Raw genomic sequence first — 12,645 nt, 5'->3', positions numbered from 1 at the left:
CAATGTCCAAGAGAAGAGGGCTTCTTGAATAAATCAACACCCACACAATGGGACATTTGCAAATGATAGAAGAGGAGTTAACACTATGAGGAAATATTCTACATATAGATTTAGGTGGGAGAGAAAAGGGTTACAAAACTTCAATTTTGTGAAGCAAAAAGAATATACATATATATGTACATGTATTATATATATATACATATATATATATATTTTTTTTTAGACAGGTGTTCGCCACTGCACCCATCTCCATTGTCATTCTTAAAGGGTAAACATTATTAGCAGTTTAGTATGTATCCTTCCAGATCTTTCTTTTCTTATATTCTCAGTTGTAGATGGACACAATACCTTTATTTTATTTATTTATTTTTATGTGGTACTGAGGATCCAACCCAGTGCCTCACACATGTTAGGCAAGCCCTCTACCACTGAGCTACAACCCCAGCCCCAGATCTTTCTTTTATGCGTTTACATACTTAAACATTACAAGCATGTCAGGGGGTGTGTATACGTGTGTGTATACTTTCCCCACATGTGTGAAATTATATTCTCCATTTGTTATTTGGTGACATTTTGATACACCTTGGAGATCTTACATGTCTATTTACACAGATCTGCCTTATTTTTTTTTTCTGTAATCTATCAGCATCTTTTAAATACAACAAGTCCTTGAAATACCCTGATAGTATAGGTTTCCTTTGAGTGGTTAGGGTAGGGAGAAAAGGCCCTTTTGAGAGAGTATAAGAAGGAGAAATATGGTCATGAGACATAACAGTAAAAAGATTACCAAAACCATTTGTAACAGCTTGTATTTATTTCCAAAATCTGGTGTAACAAAGTACTGCAAACTGGCTGGCTCGAAACAACAGATATATTCTCTCAAAGTTCTGGAGGCTGTAAATTCAAAATCAAGGTATTGGCAGGGCTATGCTTGTTCAACTCCTGGTAGCCTCCACTCCTAATTCTCTGCCTCCTTCATTTTCCCTGTATGTGTTTCTGTGTGCCTGTCCTCTTCTTACAAAGACACAATTGACTGGTTTGGGGGCCCACACTAATCCAGTTTGGCCTCATTTAATTTAGTTAATTATATTTGTGAAGAGCTTATTTCCAAATAAGGTCACAGTTTGGGGTTATAGAGTGGACATGAATTGGGGTGTGTGTGAAAATGTGCCTACTCAACTCACTACATGGGTCTACAGCTTCCACTTGAATAAAAATGCTGTTAATAATTGCCAAAACGCATATTGTTTTGTTTGGAATATATGGAGCAAGTACACTAGGTTTAGAGGGACATTCAAGTGAGAAACAATGGGCCATCACACAATCCAAATTTTTTCTCATTTTAACTGTGAAAATATATTTTCTCATGAGCAGGGATGCAAAACATCAGAATTTTTAGTAGAGGATCAAAATTTAAAGAACTCCCCCCACGTTTATAATATTGCTGAAGCTTATTTTTATATAGTATTGCAATATCTGTACAATTTTGCACTTAGGTCTTTTGCTTTAAGCATGATCCAGCATGCATAGGAAGGACGACAATATTATTTAAACAGATAAATTCCAGCTAAATTGTTAATCCCCGTTTTCCCTCATTCTGCAGGGAAAAAATAATTGTTTCAATTCCCCACACAAAGCTCTTATCTTTGCCTTGACAAGATGAGTATGGCCCCTTCTTTAGTACCTTAGGTGAGGGGTTAATCATTACCTACTGAGACAACATACAGTTTCATTACCTATGTAATTTGGCTGGAGTAAGAGTAGAAATGTCCTCCGCCTGGAGTGTGGACTGAATGTACAGAGTGATTATTATCTTTATCAGCGCTGTCGTCACTGTCGCCGAATGTGAGACACCCCCTCCCCTCCAAGGCCTGTGATTGCGCCAGAGCCCTTGCGCGCTAGCAAGCAGGTGACGTTGCCGCTGACGGTCAGCTAGGGCGGGGGTGGGGGTTGTTAGAGGTAAGGGGGAAGAGAGCTTGTTCCGGTCCAAGCGGCAAGAACTCTCCAGCTGTCCCCGCAATCAGGGCTGGGGGCGCCCTCTGTCCCTTCCTTCCTCCCTCGCGACCCATAGTAGCAAGGACCACGTCCTCAGGCGCTCCGGGTTTCCCCGCGTCACCCGCACCCCAGGCGCCCCCCACGACGCTGCCATTCATTCCTCCTACACTGCAAACGCGCGGGAGCCTCCAGGGCTGGATGAACCAAAAGGCGCGGCGGACGCTTTGAGCCCAGATTTCTGCAGGGGGTCTGCTTTGGTGCGCTACGCAACCCCGGATTTACTTAGACTCCTTCCAGCAGAGGCTGAAATAGACTAAAGAGAGACACGATAGAGCACAGATTACAGGGGCCAAACATGGAAACAGATACAGAAAGGCAAAGACCCTAACAGACACAGATACACTAACATACAGAGACAGAGAAGAGCATTCAGAGATGAACAGACCCCCAGAGACCCGAAAAGCAACTATGATAAAAGAGCGCGCCAACCAAGAGGGCACCACCCACAGGCCTGAGCTCTTCCCGCGCTCCTGAGGATTTGTGTCTTTTCCACTCTTCACCCGTACCTGGCCCTTCCTGCCGGCACGATTCTGGTGTCCGCTCTTTCAATTGACTGCCTTGCTTTCTGCTTTCTGGCCCGGAAGGGCCGCGCCCACTTTTGTACCCCTGCTCAGTCCCCCTAGCACACCCCTCCTGGCCTTGGTGTCGGACCCTCCCCTTTTCCCTCTGGGTACCAGGCTCGCTCCCTACATCCCTCAGGTCCCGCCCCTCTCCTCCAGCTCTTCCCGGCGTTGGCCGGTACAGCCCTCCCAGACCGACTGCGGGCCATTCCCCGCCACTGTGCGGGAACCTCCCACTGCTGCTCCCTCCTCTCCCGGGATAGCTGGGCGCGCTTCGGCCCCTCGGCCCCGCCTCTTTCTCCTGGCCGGTGTCCGCCCCGCCTCCACCGCGCCCCGCCCGCCGTTCTCTGCCGCAGTCGGGCGCTCATCGTCATTCCGCTCTCGCCGCCGCCGCCACCCCCGCCCCCCGCTCACTGCCCCCGCCCCCGCCCGGTCCCCGCCGCCGCCGCCGCCGCCTGCCCAGCGGCCCGGGAGGCGGAGGCGCGGGGGAGGAGGCCCCGCTTGGCTCCGCAGTCCCGGATGCTGCATGACTTCATCCTTCCGCCGGCTCCCCTGCTGAGCTAGGGCCGGTCCGGCAGCTAGCCCGCCGTCCGCGCCCCGCTGCAGTCCCGCGCCCACCTCGCGCCCACCCCGCGCCCGCCATGTCCGAGATCCTACCCTACAGCGAGGACAAGATGGGCCGCTTCGGCGCAGACCCTGAGGGCTCCGACCTCTCCTTCAGCTGCCGCCTGCAGGACACCAACTCCTTCTTCGCGGGCAACCAGGCCAAGCGACCCCCCAAGCTGGGCCAGATCGGCCGAGCCAAGCGAGGTACGCGGCCCCGGCTCGGAGTCGCCGCCTGACCCAGAAACCCTCCGCCGGGCGCCCCCCGGCTGCCATTCCCCGCCGAGTGGCCGCAGCTCCTGCCGCAGACCAGCGCAGCCAGCCGCTCTTCGGCCCGGGTTGGGGGGGAGGGTCCCTGCTGCAGTGTTGTCCCCCTCTTCCCCTCTCCCGGGAACACAGTGCCCCGGATTCGATTGATGCTTGCCACCTCTGGAAGCAGAGCCCTGGCACCTGGGCGAGGGGGAGGGGCCGGTCCGGGCATTTGGGGCTGCTTGGAAGTAGGAACGCAAAATGATGGGCCAATTCTTTGGGATCAAATGCTGAGTCGGTGGATGCTACGAAGAACCTTCAGGTCCAGAGAGGCGTCCGACTGGAGGGCAGGAAGGCCAGGGGTTCTGTTGTCCTGGTTGTTTGCATGGGGAGGGGGACTTTGTTGGTGCCAGGATCAGAAGAGGGGTTCAAGCAGCAAGAGGTTTAGGTGAGGGAGAGGGTCGGACTAGCTGTATGTTCCGTTTGAGCCCCATTTGAGGAGGGGGTTCTGTTGAAGTGAGGGTTGAAGAGGGAGGTTCTATGAGCTCGAGCTATCTGATCAGCTGAGATGAAAGAAGGCTCAGGTGGCGGGAGGGTTCGTACTGGGAGGTAGAATTGCCGGAGCTTTTGGAAGAGGGGCGTTCCAACATAGGGGAGGGAAAGGGGTCTGTGGGAGCGAGGCTTGGTAGCCTGTCAGGAGGTTGGAGTGTTCGGATGGGGAAAGCTCGGTGGCACCGGGTTCCGAGGGGCGTCGCTGGGCCGGGGGCAGTAGCTATGCGGGGCGCGAGGACACGGGGCCCATTCTCGCCGCCGCCCCCCGAGGCCGCGCGGCTGACGCGCTTTCTCCCTGCGCAGTGGTGATCGAGGATGACCGGATAGACGACGTGCTGAAGGGGATGGGGGAGAAGCCGCCGTCCGGAGTGTAGACGCGCTGGCTCCGGCGGCGGGCTCCGGGCCCAGCCCCGCAGCGGCCAGGAGCGCGGGCTGGCGATGCGGCTGCCGGCGCCCCCCGCCCCGGCCCAAGCGCCCGCGGGCGGGGGCTGCAGGTCTGCGCCGCCGCTGGGTCAGTGTCTCTGCCACCGCTGCCAGGCACTCCGGAGCTGTCCGCTTCAGCACCACGGCGGCGGTGGTAGCGGCGGTGCGGACCCGCCCGGAGCCCGCCGCCGCGCTCATGCACTTTAGAACCTCGGGCCGCAGCCCCACCCCGCACACCGGAACGGACACAGAGACCCGCGGCCCCCATTCCCCGGCCCGCCCTCTCCCGCACGGCTCCCCTGCCCCGCCCCCCTCCGGCCAGTTTGGTCTGCAGACCGGGTGGCTGCCGGTGTCGGACCGCGCGTGGCCAGGGATGTTTGGCTGCGTATTTGCATGAGCTTCCCACCCACCTGAGCCCAGCCCTCCGGGCAGTTCCTAACCCTCACCCCAGTCTGGCGTGACCCCAGCCTCTTTCTAAGGAACTTCCTCAGCACATTTGTATTTTTATATCCGATTCTTTGTTTACTGGCTCCGCTCATGGTTCGTGCCCTCCCCCCATAGCCTCCGCCATGCTCTTCTGCGCCTGGCAGATAGGACAGGTGTTGAGGCTGGGTTGGGACAAGCCCCCAACATGGTAACCAACCATATGGTCAGTCTGTCAGGGCCTCACTCCAGGAGGTTCTCTGGCAGACCCCTTTCCCCCAAGGTATCACCTTCTAAGGGCCCAGATCTGATTTTACCTTGGATCCTTTCGTTCTACCCCTGGGAACCCAAATGGGGACTGCTCTGCACCTTTGGATGACACCTGTGGACCTGGAGATGTCCTCAACCCAGGGGTGTCCTTTGTAAAATGTTCCTCCATCCTCACTGTATCAGGAGTGTGTGAATAAACACAGACCTCCCTGTGTGTGTGTGTGGCCACTGCTTCAGTCTGCTCAGGAGCGGGGCCAAAATGGGAGGGAATACTTGGGAATCTCAGGTGCAAAGTTGCTGGTGTGGGAGGGTTGCCAGTCGAACAAACACAGGAAGGCCAGCCTGAGCTGGGCACATCATTACCGTGTGGCCTCCTTAGGTACATGAACAGTCTAAGCAGGACAGGTCACCAGCTTTGGGGCTGGAGCTGGGGTCAGAAACATAAATCAATCTAGATTCAAAGTCTGCTATTTCCTGTACACAAATGCAAGTTGGAAGGGGGCCTTTTAGCCTGGCTGGTGTACAGAAGGGTCGTTGAAATTTACCCCAGGGGATGAATTACTGGTAGTTTGGTATGGTAGAGAAAGAGATGGGGAACCCAGGAGAAATCTAAGGAACACAAGAAGGAAGCCAGAAACCTGGGATCTGGGACCTAGTTAGAGCAGGGCTGAATTGGCTCACATGGGCTTGTTCTCACAACCTCTGTCTTGCACATGAGACCTCTGGGATGTGAGCACCTTCGAAACAACTCCCAACCTTGAGTCAGGAATTCCTGAGAAGCTCAGGGCAGAAAGGCAGGGAGAGCTGGAGAACCATGCTCTAGCCTCACAGCTGAATGGCACTGAGAAAGTCTTCATGATCTGAGTCTTGGAAGAAGCAGGGTGAGGTGGGAGGGCTGGGAGGTGATAGGATCTGAGCTCCTAGGGCCAGCTGGGCCACACTGAGCTCCCCACCCTTGTGCATGAGGTAGAAGTGGAAGTGGAAACTGCTGCCGTAGGTTGCATGCCTCAAAGACCAGCCATAACGGGCTTGGGCATAGTGTCTGACTCGAAAGTGGGGGGCTGCAGAGGTCATTGAGATGAACCGGCCCCCAGGGACCAGCACCCGGCTCACCTGCAAGGCAGACAGAGAAGTCATCGATGATGAGTCATCTCCAGGTTCTCAAAGGTCAGTACTGCCCCAGATGCCCTCCCAGTCAAACCTCAGGTACTACCCTCCATCCAGTAGCTCAAACTTTCCATGGCAAGGAGTAAGCCACATTCTCCACTCCTGGCCATTTCATGAGAGCAGGGATATGTTCTAGATAGGAGCATGGGAGTACAGAAGGCACTGCTTTCCTATCAGCTGTTCACCTTCCCAGTCTGTGACACCTGTCCGGAACCTGGCTGTTACCTTATCCCTGATGCAACCCAGTAGCCAAACATTGGCCTTTGTGAGCTTAATCACTCCAGCCCCCTGTAATCTTAATCCAGTTTAACACTCCCATTCTTTAGAGATCCATGCTTCTGAGGGTGATCCATCACCTGCTCCAAACCAGAATTTTTCAGTTCTTTCCATCCCTTCATCCCCACCTCTTAATCTGCCCTCCTCTCTTGTTGCTTCCTCACCTCACTCAGCACCTGGTCCACAATGTGGATACCTTCAGATGATATGGTCCAAGGATCCTGTTCCCCAGCCAGCAAGGCATCCAGCGTGCCCTTCTCAAGCACCACGTCAAAGGAGCCACTAGGGAAGCCCAGCATCCGCACATCCATGGTCTCCCAGCGCAGCCTGGGTATGTGGGCATAACGAGCCTGCATGGCAGCCACCACTACTGATGAGTAATCCACACTGGTCACATCGGGAAAGCCTCCAAGGAACAGCTCATAGCTCAGAGCACTATTCCCACAACCTGGTGTGGGATGGGATGGGTAGCAAAAGAGCTAGGTTAGCTTCGGTTCTCAACTCCCCCAATTATTCTTCCACTCTTGGTCCCACATTTTCTCTCAGTCCAAATCTTCCAGTACTGAAGGAAAAGGCAGAAAGGTACAGAAAACAGCATAAGCCTTAGAATCACACAGACCTGTGCACCAACCCCTGGCTGTATGAACTAGGGCAAGTTGTTTCAATATCAATAACTTGGATTTCCTATTCAGCAAAATGAAGATAACAGTCAATAGCTAGCCTGCATAAAGGATGCAACACACTAATTTAAGAACCAAAACATCTGTGGAATGGCTGAAGGAGGTCAGAACTTAGGAATTCAAGGATCTGCCATCCCTAATCACACAGCTGTGGAAAAATCATTTGACTTCTTGGACTTCAGTTTCCTCGAACTCAGAATGGTAATAATACTGGCTTCATTAGAAATGTAATATTAGTATTATCCTAATCCCTAAACTTTTAGAGGATCTTGGAAGATATCCACCCTGGGCAGGTTTCATGATAGGAGTTATTATCTTTGATTTCCATGGCAGAATTGATAAGTAAAGGGGAAGCTAGGTGGGGACACACAGCAGGGTTGATCCCTTAAGATTTTTCATGTACATGTTGAGTACTACATATTGGTCTCTGTTGATGAATAAGAGTTCCTTCCTTCAAGAAACTCATGCTCTGATGGGAAGGAGAAATGTGGAATCGGGCAACTGCAACATAGTACAATGAGTATTTCAATAGGGACAGGCTGTGGGAGCACAAAGCAGGGAGCCTGATCCCACCCCAGGTGGATTAGCCAACAGTTTCAGGGAAGCTGACAAATAAGCAGCATCTTGGGGGAAGGGGGCAGAGGGAACACAACACTGGTAGGAAATGCTTAGAATGCAATCTCAAAGAGGAAGTGTCAGGTTAGAGAGGGGTGGAGGTTAGAGGAGTAGATGTGGATATATAGCCCAATGGATATGACTGCTTTAAAAGATCAGTGGCCTCTGCCAGGCCATCCTGTGGCCAGTCTCAGGCTGAAAATGAGACCAGAGAACAGCTCTTGGCAGTCCCGTGTAGGGGATCCTTGGATCTTAGAATTAGGCTCCTTTTAACCCTCACTTACTTCCCTAAAAGGATTACAGGATCAACTGTTGAGATATCCCTAATCTAGTAGAGCTTAGCACCTAAACAGGGCATCCAGAAGCAGCAGGCCAGTCCTCAGCAGTCCCTTCGCATGCTCCTCCTCAGGCTCTGGGGCTCAGGGAGAGTACTGTCTTGCCTGAGAAAGACTAATGCATGCTTCCCCATGTTGGACCCGCAAGTACTGGTAGATACAGCACAAGGGATGGTGAGTGAGGGGAGCTGTATAGGAGACCCTAACTCAGTTCCAGGCAAAAATTTCAATGTGTTCTCTGACACAATCCCTTCATCACCTAGCATCCAACCTCTTAAGCCTGCAGAACTCTACCCAACTGTAGACAAACTCATATTTACTTACTTTGTTCCCTTTGGTATAGGATGGCACCTTTCAAGAAAACTTTCATGGTTACAAAGCAGTGATTTGATTTTGGCCTCAGTGATTTGGGGCCCACAACTAAGAAAGGGATTGGAAAGAACACTGCTTCCCAAAGTGGGGATTTAGGGAAGCAAAGCCCTGGAGAACTGACCCAAATTCAAGAACACATCATACATGGGTCCAGAGCTATGAGGATGCTAAACCAACACCAAGGAAACTGAGATGTAAGCCTGAATGCCAATTCATTAATAGCAAAAAATAGCCATCATGAGAACTGGACAGTGAAATTATTTGGTCAGTCCCTTCTCTCTAGAAGGCAAATTTTGATCAGAAGATTCCTACAGAGCATGGAATGAAGCAAAGAAAGAGAATCAGAGAAGTATAATGACAATAAAGTGGGGACAGCCATCCATTTGCATTCACCTGACATGAGAACAGTCTAGTCATAGGGACCAGACACACAAGTCCTCAGGCAGGGTCTCTGAACATTCCTGAATAAACTACCTCTCTGACTTCCATTTTCAATAATAATGAGGACTGGAGGTATAGCTCAGTGGTAGAGTAGTTTTCTAGCATGCACAAGGCCCTGAGTTTAATCTTTAATGTGTGTTAATAATAATGATCATTAACAGTCACTGAAATTGAAAAACAGGTAGCATGCTAAGCACTTCATAAGAACTGTCTGTTTATTTTCATAGTAGACTCACATAGAAGATATTGTTATATTACCATTCCCATTTTCTAGATGGGGAAATTGAGAAACACAGATAAGGAACATACCCAAAACTACAGTCAGAGGTAGAGTCCTAATTTGGACCCCGGCCTGCCTCACTATAGAGCCAGAGCTCTTAAACCACTATGCTCAACTACCTTCCAACTTCTGAGAGGCCCACTTACCTTCCGTGGTGACATTTCATCTTTATCTATATCAGTAAGACCATTAAGCTGTAATTCACAATGTAGTCATTGCAACAGTTTCAACAGAATGCTAATATGCCTCTCCACCCATCTGTGTGGTGCAGCAACAGAACTAGAAGCTTTGGAGTTGGAGTGTATCCTACTTCACCTTGCTACATGATAGTAATAGACACTGTCAATACTCTGACCAGATCTCCTTGGAGTCCTTTAAGCAATTTTTATATGTCCCTAGGTTGTGGTGTATATTTGCATTAAAGTTTGCCTCTGTGACTCTTCAGGCTGAAATTACACGCAGGGAAACTTTGTCTGACATCACAATTTTGCTTGGCTTCTATTTACCTATTATCCCAATTTCTCACCAATATCTCCTTGGAACTCTTATCTAACAAATGACTTGGACATGATCCTCATCTCAGATTTGCTCCTGAGAAACCCATAGCAATGGGGTTGCCAAATCCAGCTCACCACCCACTTTTGTAAATAAAGTTTTATTGGAGCATGGCTATTCTTATGTATGTGTACATACAGTACAACAGCAAAACTGAGTAGTTGTGACAGAGACTGCAAAGTTTAAAATATTTACCATCCGGCCATGTTCTGAGAAAGCTTATAAACCCCTACCCTAGAATAAGTCTCAATACTTTTCACTCACTTTTAGGGGTTGTCACAAGGATTAAATAAGTTTAAAAGGGCCTGGCATGTTCTACGGCATCTACCAGGTTCTCACCTTATGTTTGTTGAGGTAGCATGTAACATATGGTATTCCCCACATCCTGGGTCCTGTTGTTAAATCTTGGAGATCCTTTCTGAAAAGTCCTCCTTTTTGATTTTTAGACTTTTTACCCCTCCTATCCAGAAAAGGCTACCTCTCAGTCAGGCAGAGTTACTCTGCCAACCACCAGCATAAGAATTAGCTGTGTTGAAAATAAATTCCTTGGCTTGGAAGTCTGAGGCAAGAGGATCGTGAGTTCAAACCAGCCTAAGGAACTTAGTGAGGCCCTAAGCAACTTAGTGAGAGCCTGTCTCTAAATAAAATGTAAAATGGGCTGGTGATGTGGCTCAGTGGTTAAGCACCCCTGGATTTAATCCCTGGTTTAAAAAAAAAAAAAAAAAGATTCCTAGAACCCATCCCTGGAATTAGAATCTCAAGGTGAGGTCCAGCTTTCCAGGTAATTCTGATGCACACTATAGCTTGAAAAACAAAACTCTATGGTAAATCTATACATAAATGGGACAGTTTACAATCACAATGTGAATGAAATGTTAACTTCTGGGGGAAGGGTTTTTGAGAGGAATTAACGGAAAACCTGGAATATACATGAGGCTTACTGTATCAGGTCTTGCTCTAGATATCTTTCCTATTCAATCATCTTAGAAAACCAATATTTAACTACCCATTTTTTAGAGGTTGAGAAAATGGAGGTACAGAAATTTAAGTATTATGTGCAAGATGACACAGCCAGAATTAGATGGGCCAAAATTCCAACATGATTAGCAGTATCCAGAGTCCAAGTTCTTTTTTTGTACTGGGATGGAACTCAGGGGCACTTTATTACTGGGTACATCCCCATATTTTTTTTATTTTTACTTTGAGGCAGGAGCTCACTAAATTGCAGAGGCTGACCCCAAACTTGCAATCCTTCTGCCTTTGCCTCAGGATTCACTGGGATTACAAGCGAGGGCCACTGTGCCTGACCACAGTCCAAATTCTTCACCACTAGGTTACACTTCCTTTCTAGTCCTAATGTTCTGTGCTTCACACACTGAATAGGGCATGCATCAGATTCATCATTCATATCCTATATACGGTATGTATTTTGAGATGATTCTTTTACAGGTACCAAATATTCCAGTTAAATACATAAAGACTTTGAGGCAGAAAAATAAAAACTATAACTGGTAGAAAACCCTTTGCTCATTCAAGTTTCACTATAAGCCTCCAAGGCTGACAGTGGGAGAGAATCCCTAGTGGGGAGGCTGGACCTCTCAAAGCCTACCTAGCATCCCAGCACCTCTTTTCTTCAGGAAATCACACCAATCTCGCCGAAATCTCCACTCCCATCTCCGAGGGCGCTGTTTTTACCTTCATTTCACACTGGGCATAAAGCTAAGTTTCAGCCAGGATTCGGAGAGTGCTAACTTCCTCTAGGTAACAATGGCTCCCGGTGCCAAACTGGCGCAAAAAGAAGAGCGCTAAGCAATGTGCTCGAGATGTCTACACATGCCTTATCCCGTATGAAATCGTAGTCCCATTTATAAAAATGAAACTGACGCTTACAACGGAGGCATTACTTGTCCTAGGTTATACTGCCAATTTGTATTGAGACTTGAACTAGGTCCTCCGTCTTCCCCCTGTGCCTGAAGCTACCTCCCGAGAGTCCAGAACAGGGTCCGGATCACGCCTGTTTGTCCTAGCTAACTACAAGCGCTGGATTCGGAGATACTGGATCTTGGCTTCCCACTGGGGTGTCCACTGAGAGGGGCAAACAGACAAGAAGAAAGTGGAGGAAGTCAGGCCAAGCCTGATACAGCCTGACCTCCCGGGCGGGACAGCACCGCGGCTACCCACCTAGCACCAGGATACGATCCTCCGGCCGCAGCTCAGGCTCTAGGAGGGAACGAAAGGAGGAGAAGTCCCCGAACCACTCGTAGGGCGCAGAGTCCGCCGCGCCTCGATAGCGCTGGTCCCAGTACTGGACCTCGCAATACTCGAAGTTCCGCTCGGGTAACTCCGGTCCCGGCGCGGGGGCCCCAGGAGAAGCCATGCTCTCAGCAACCTCCAGTGCCCGACCTCCGTGGCCAATCCGGAGGGTGGGATGTGGGAGGCGGGGAGCTTGTGTCTCCGCCCATCATCTGCAGTTGCTCAACACAAACACGTGGAACTTCCGCCTTCTGCTAAGCGCTCTTTGAAGAATCCTCCGGCTGGGAAAACCGGATCATCGCCTAGATGTTCGGTCCTCTGGCTGCACTGCCTCGTCGCTTTCGCCGGCCACACTTAAGTGCTAGACTTACTTGAACTCACCACTGCCCTCTTATGTTTCAGTTTGAACGGCTCCTTCCATTAATAACTAAAAACAAATGGAAAATTCACTTCTTCCCAAGCCGTTCTTGAGCACCCAGAAGGCTCGGAAGGGAAGCGGGAGGGGTGCAGACCAACTTTGCCCTCCAGCATGAACA

The 12,645-nt window shown here is 50.1% G+C and overlaps 2 protein-coding genes across 3 annotated transcripts in view; one reads left to right on the top strand and one right to left on the bottom strand.

Annotated features, from left to right (window-relative positions):
- The window catches only part of Ece2 (endothelin converting enzyme 2), a 30,343-nt gene extending 18,083 nt beyond the window's left edge, over window positions 1–12,260 (bottom strand). The window contains exons 1-3 of one of the 2 annotated variants that reach the window (XM_047564025.1): window positions 12,038–12,260; window positions 6,743–7,026; window positions 4,186–6,248 (exon numbers count right to left, since the gene is read on the bottom strand). In XM_047564025.1, coding sequence (XP_047419981.1) covers window positions 5,961–6,248; window positions 6,743–7,026; window positions 12,038–12,233 — 768 coding nt within the window. In that variant the 5' untranslated portion in view covers window positions 12,234–12,260 and the 3' untranslated portion in view covers window positions 4,186–5,960. Of the gene's footprint in view, window positions 1–4,185; window positions 6,249–6,742; window positions 7,027–12,037 lie in introns of those variants that run through there. The other variant, XM_047564026.1, reaches the window with a different exon arrangement.
- Window positions 2,964–5,349, top strand: Camk2n2 (calcium/calmodulin dependent protein kinase II inhibitor 2). Its single transcript, XM_047564027.1, has 2 exons — window positions 2,964–3,425; window positions 4,323–5,349. The coding sequence occupies exons 1-2, from the start codon at window positions 3,257–3,259 to the stop codon at window positions 4,391–4,393; spliced, it is 240 nt and encodes a 79-aa protein (XP_047419983.1). The 5' UTR covers window positions 2,964–3,256; the 3' UTR covers window positions 4,394–5,349.
- Window positions 12,261–12,645: the final 385 nt, after the last annotated feature.

The sequence above is a fragment of the Sciurus carolinensis genome, chromosome 9 (genome assembly GCF_902686445.1).
Source record: "Sciurus carolinensis chromosome 9, mSciCar1.2, whole genome shotgun sequence".
In the NCBI taxonomy this organism is placed as follows: Eukaryota; Metazoa; Chordata; class Mammalia; order Rodentia; family Sciuridae; genus Sciurus; species Sciurus carolinensis.
The sequence above is the reverse complement of the archived record's forward strand: the minus strand, read 5'-3'. Positions and strand labels throughout refer to the sequence as shown.